Raw genomic sequence first — 5,704 nt, 5'->3', positions numbered from 1 at the left:
GAGGAGGAGGAGGAGGAGGAGGAGGAGGAGGAGGTTGGAGACCTTGGAGGTCATCGAGTCCAACCCCTGCTCAGGCAGAAAACCCTACATCATTTTAGACAAATGGCTGTCTAAACTATTCAGCTGCAGCAACAGCCTAAGGAATTCTGGGAATTGAAGTCCACGAGTCATAAAAGAGCCAAGGTTGCCTACCCCTGGTCTGGTCAAAATATGTAGGTCAAGACAGGATCATGGGAAAGGCAGAAAAGAAAAACCTGAAGGAGAAAGAAAGGATGTTGCTATAACGGAGGGCTCTTTTCAACCCATTTTTCGATGAAAAATAAAAATTCACGGGCCATCTTTGTATGCACGCTGATGCTCAAGAGTGTGGGAAATGACCTTGGATTCCCGATAAGTCACGGCAAATATGAGAGAACGGTTATAATGTAGGAAGACTCCCAGGAGGGCAACGGAAGAGTAATCTCTGCTCAAAAGGATGGGATCAAAAGGAAGCAGTTGTGCATCTCGGATAAAAGAAGTGGGGAGGGAATAAAACAATGTTAATAAAACACTATTATCATTCACGATGCGGAGATGCTTTCCTGAAGGGGATCTGATCTCTCTGAAAGAGAGAGAATAAGAATAGAATAGAATAGAATAGAATAGAATAGAATAGAATAGAATAGAATAGAATAGTTAGAACAATTAACCAGTGGAACAACCTGCCTCCAGAAGCTGTGAATGCTCCAACACTGGAGGTTTTTAAGAAGAGATTGGACAGCCACTTGTCTGAAATGGTATAGGGTTTCCTGCCTGAGCAGGGGGTTGGACTAGATGACCTCCAAGGTCCCTTCCAACTTTTTTATTCTATTCTATTCTGCATTCTATTCTGTTCTGTTCTATTCTGCATTCTATCCTATCCTATCCTATCCTATCCTATCCTATCCTATCCTATCCTATCCTATCCTATCCTACTCTACTCTACTCTACTCTACTCTACTCTACTCTACTCTATCCTATGCTATCCTGTCCTGTCCTGTCCTATCCTTTGGAAGTTGTGAATGCTCCAACACTGGACGTTTTTAAGAAGAGATTGGACAGCCATTTGTCTGAAATGGTATAGGACAGGGGTGTCAAACTCAATTTCATTGAGGGCCACATCAGCATTGCGGTTGCTCTCGGGGGGGCTGGGTGAGTGTGGCCAGGGTGGGTGTGGAGGGAATGGGTGTGGCCTACTGGGTGGGCGTGGCCAGCTCTACATCGTTCGCATCAAGGGTGCCTGTGGGGGCCTGGGCAGGAGTGGGACAGATCTGAGGGTCTCTGGCAGAAGGGGGGTGGGACCGGGGCAAGCGCCAAGGCATGGTCCACTGGAGGACCCTCACTGCCTGCTGAAACCCCTCCGCCGGAGCCCATCAAGCCGGATATGTGAAGTAGGCGAGGGCCATTTGCTGGCCACTTCCAGGCGATGGTGCATTTCTTCATTCCTCACAAAGGGTGACCCCTCCCCAGCATGCACCCAGGGGGCGGGGCCGACGCGGCAGGGGCTGCTTCCTCGCTGTTTCCAGACGGCCTTGTGGAGCTAAGACTGAATGCGTTTCAGCATAGATGGCCACCACAAAATTGTACATTGGCTCCCGGCCGGCCTGGGCCAGGGCCAAGGCAGCGGGGGCCGTTCCCTCACTGTTTCCAGGATGGCTTCGCGGGCCACATGAAACCACTTCGCGGGCCGCATCTTGTGTTTGACATGCCTGGTGTAGGGTTTCCTACCTGAGCAGGGGGTTGGACTAGAAGACCTCCAAGGTCCCTTCCAACACTGTTAGCAGTGTTCCTCCAAATTCCTTTCTCGGGAAGTTAACAGCTCCGCGGGCACTAAATGAAACGGCTCCTGCGGCTTCTGTTAAAACAAGCTACTGAGTCAAGGGATTTTTTTTCCCCCCCACAACGGGTGTAGCAGAATAAGCATGTTTACTTCTGACAATCACGGAACCAGTGGGGTTCCATACCTGCAAGGCTATCCATAACCTCAATAACAGAAGGAAGATATTTACTGAATAAATGCTCTTAAGAAGTTGTTTCCAGGGCTATCTGTTAACCTTTTGGGCACCAGGGGACCGGTTCCGTGGAGAAAGGTTTTTCCACTGACGGGAGGGTGCGTGGTTTTGTGTGCTGCCTGCATCCCACGGATGGGGCTTTGCTTGTTTGTGCGGACCGGTTGCTGGCATGCAATAAAGGGTTAGGGTTAGGGTTGTTGTTAGTTGCGAAGTCGTGTCCGACCCATCGCGACCCCATGGACAACGTTCCTCCAGGCCTTCCTACCTCTACCATCTTCTGGAGTCCATTGAAGTTCACGCCTCCTGCTTCAGGGACTCCATCCAGCTCCCTCGTTCTCTGTCGTCCCCTTCTTCTCTTGCCCTCCATCTTTCCCAGCATCAGGCTCTTCTCCAGGGAGTCCTTCCTTCTCATTAGGTGGCCAAAGTCCTTGAGTTTTAACTTCAGGATCTGGCCTTCTAAAGAGCAGTCGGGGTTGATCTCCTCTAGGACTGACCGGTTGGATCGCCTTGCAGTCCAGGGGACTCGCAGGAGTCTTCTCCAGCACCAGAGTTCAAAGGCCTCCATTCTTTGGCGCTCAGCCTTTCTTATGGTCCAACTTTCACAGCCATACATTGCAACTGGGTTAGGGTTAGGGTTAGGGTTAGGGTTAGGGTTAGGGTTAGGGTTAGGTACCGATCCACAGATCGTGGGTTGGGGTTAGGGTTAGGGTTAGGATTTAGGGTTATGGTTTAGGGCTAGGGTTGGGGTTAGGGTTAGGGTTAGGGGTTAGGTATCGGTCCACGGACCGTGGGTTGGGGACCCCTGTGCTAACGGAATATTTATTTTTTTCTCTCGATTATCCAAAGCTCCCCCTTCTTACTGTACCTTGGCTAGGCGTTCTCCCAATCTCTTAGGAACTTCTCGTTCTTCTTCCTTGTCAATTTTATTGCCAAGCAAAAGGACGGGAATGTTCTCCCCAGCTGCCTCCTAAGAAATAAGGAACAGCCATTGAAGGAGAGAGAATTCTCCTGCAGGAAAAGAGGAAGAAGCAAAATTGGGGGGGGGGGGGGGGGGAGAAAAAAAGGACAAAACGCTGGAGAATGTAAATCAAAGCAGAACTTGCCTCTACGCTCACCATCCACTGCTTTACAGACACAAAGGTGTCTTGTGCTGTTACATCATACATCACAATGACACCGTCGGCTTTCCGGAAGAACTGTTTCGTGATGCTGCGATACCTGGAAATCAATGATTTTTTGACAATCAGGAGATAAAGCAGCCATCAAACGCAGCCCTTCCCTGCTCAGTCCAAAATCCAATCCAAGTTAAAACATTCTAGACCTGAGGTGATCTAGTCTGGGCTCGAACACACCTAGCAACCATCACCCCTCTCGGTCAGGGGTTCAAATTGCTTTTACTGTTGAGAAAAGATCAAGGTTTCCCCTGTCCACTCGTGTCTGACTCTGTGGGGCAGTCCTCATCTCAGTTTCCTAGTCCAGAGAGTCAACACTGTCCAAAGACACTTCAACAGCCTGCCTCCAGAAGTTATGAATGCTCCAACACTGGGAGTTTTTAAGAAGAGATTGGACAACCATTTGTCTGAAATGGTATAGGATCTCCTGCCTGAGCAGGGGGTTGGACTAGAAGACCTCCAAGGTCCCTTCCAGCATTCTATTCTATTCTCTTCTCTTCTCTTCTCTTCTCTTCTATTCTATTCTATTCTATTCTATTCTATTCTATATTTCTATTCTATTCTATTCTATATTTCTATTCTGTATTTCTATTCCATTCTATATTTCTATTCTATTCTATTCTGTTTCTATTCTATTCTATGTTTCTATTCTATTCTGTGTTTCTATTCTGTATTTCTATTCCGTTCTGTGTTTCTATTCTATTCTGTGTTTCTATTCTGTATTTCTATTCTATTCTATTCTATTCTATTCTATTCTATTCTATCTTTATTTCTAATTCTATTCTATTCTATTCTATTCTATTCTATTCTATTCTATTCTATTCTATATTTCTATTCTATTCTGTATTTCTATTCCATTCTATATTTCTATTCTATTCTGTTTCTATTCTATTCTGTGTTTCGTTTCTATTCTGTGTTTCTATTCTATTCTATGTTTCTATTCTATTCTGTGTTTCTATTCTGTATTTCTATTCCGTTCTGTGTTTCTATTCTATTCTGTGTTTCTATTCTGTATTTCTATTCTATTCTATTCTATTCTATTCTATTCTATTCTATTCTATTCTATTCTATTCTATTCTATTCTATTCTATCTTTATTTCTAATTCTATTCTATTCTATTCTATTCTATTTCTATTCTATTCTATTCTATTCTATTCTATATTTCTATTCTATTCTGTATTTCTATTCCATTCTATATTTCTATTCTATTCTGTTTCTATTCTATTCTGTGTTTCGTTTCTATTCTGTGTTTCTATTCTATTCTATGTTTCTATTCTATTCCTATTCCTATTCCTATTCCTACTTCTATGGTTATGTGGCCAGGATGACTATACGCCAAGAAACAAGGCACATTGTTACCTTCTCACCAAAGTGGTACCTATTGATCTACTCGCATTCGCATGCTTTCAGACTGCTGGGTGGACAGGAGCTGGGACAAGTAACAGCTGACCAGCTCGGCGTCTTTAACCGCTAAGCCATCGCACCCCACTCTCTGTGATTGTAACTGTTACAACGAAAGAGGTCCTAACCAATAAGCGTGCATGAGGTGTTCGGAGAGGAGTAGCACCTCTGGTGGAGGGGCCTGCCGTGCCCATTCTAGGGCTGTTGATTCGTCGTTGGCTCTCACCTGGTGCTCAGCTCTCAGCTGTGGCTCCGAGTAGTTGTAACGCCTGCAACAGCCACACCCCAGTAAACCGTCTCAGCAGACGGGTCAAAACAGGTGAGGGAAGCTGATGGATGTTTGGGTGATTTACTGCTTACATGGCATTGGTTCCCTAGCTTGGTCTACCTTGAGGAGGGACACACCTTCCACAGGAATTGGGCTGAACTACACCTGACGGGTATTTCCTACCAAGATCACAGCCAGAGGATTACCTTTCTTGTCCGGCCGTGTCCCAGAGTTGCAGCACCACCTGGCTGCTGTCCAGGTTCACGGTTTTCATCGAATAATCCACACCTGTAGAAGACAAACACCTCCAATTGCATCGACCAATCAGAAGAGAGCTGGAAGGGACCTAGGAGGCCCCCTTGCTCAAGCAGGAGACCCTGTGCAATTTCAGACAAATGGCTTCAAGGCCCCCAGGGATGGAGCACCCACAACTTCTGGTGGCAGGCTGTTCCACAGACTGCTGTAAAGCGGTATAGAAGTGCTATTTTGCTATTTTCTTAGCATCGTGCAACATCTGGCCCCAACCATCAGAAGGGAATTACCAGATGTTCAAGCCGGCTTCAGAAGAACGTGCGGCACCATATTGCAAATCTACACTGGATCACGGAAAAAATCTCAAAAGTATTCCTGCTCTCGTTACGATTTCATTTCCCATCAACATTTGAAATGTCTTGGTCAGTCATGATTTTCTCCATGTTAATTACATTTATGTAGCTAAAAGTTTTATTCGTACCAATCCTCTTATTTTGATATTTCCCATATCGAAAGAAAGAAAGAAAGAAAGAAAGAGAGAGAGAGAGAGAGAGAGAGAGAGAGAGAGAGAGAGAGAGAGA

The 5,704-nt window shown here is 45.7% G+C and overlaps 1 protein-coding gene across 1 annotated transcript in view; it reads right to left on the bottom strand.

Annotated features, from left to right (window-relative positions):
- CRACR2A (calcium release activated channel regulator 2A) overlaps positions 1-5,704 on the bottom strand; it is an 84,894-nt gene that overhangs the window by 60,374 nt on the left and 18,816 nt on the right. The window contains exons 13-15 of the mRNA XM_015811661.1: positions 5,078-5,159; positions 3,134-3,248; positions 2,896-2,997 (exon numbers count right to left, since the gene is read on the bottom strand). Coding sequence (XP_015667147.1) covers positions 2,896-2,997; positions 3,134-3,248; positions 5,078-5,159 — 299 coding nt within the window. The remainder of the gene's footprint in view (positions 1-2,895; positions 2,998-3,133; positions 3,249-5,077; positions 5,160-5,704) is intronic.

Source organism: Protobothrops mucrosquamatus, unplaced genomic scaffold (assembly GCF_001527695.2).
Source record: "Protobothrops mucrosquamatus isolate PMUCROS unplaced genomic scaffold, P.Mucros_1.0 scaffold_51, whole genome shotgun sequence".
Classification (NCBI taxonomy): domain Eukaryota; kingdom Metazoa; phylum Chordata; class Lepidosauria; order Squamata; family Viperidae; genus Protobothrops; species Protobothrops mucrosquamatus.
The sequence above is the reverse complement of the archived record's forward strand: the minus strand, read 5'-3'. Positions and strand labels throughout refer to the sequence as shown.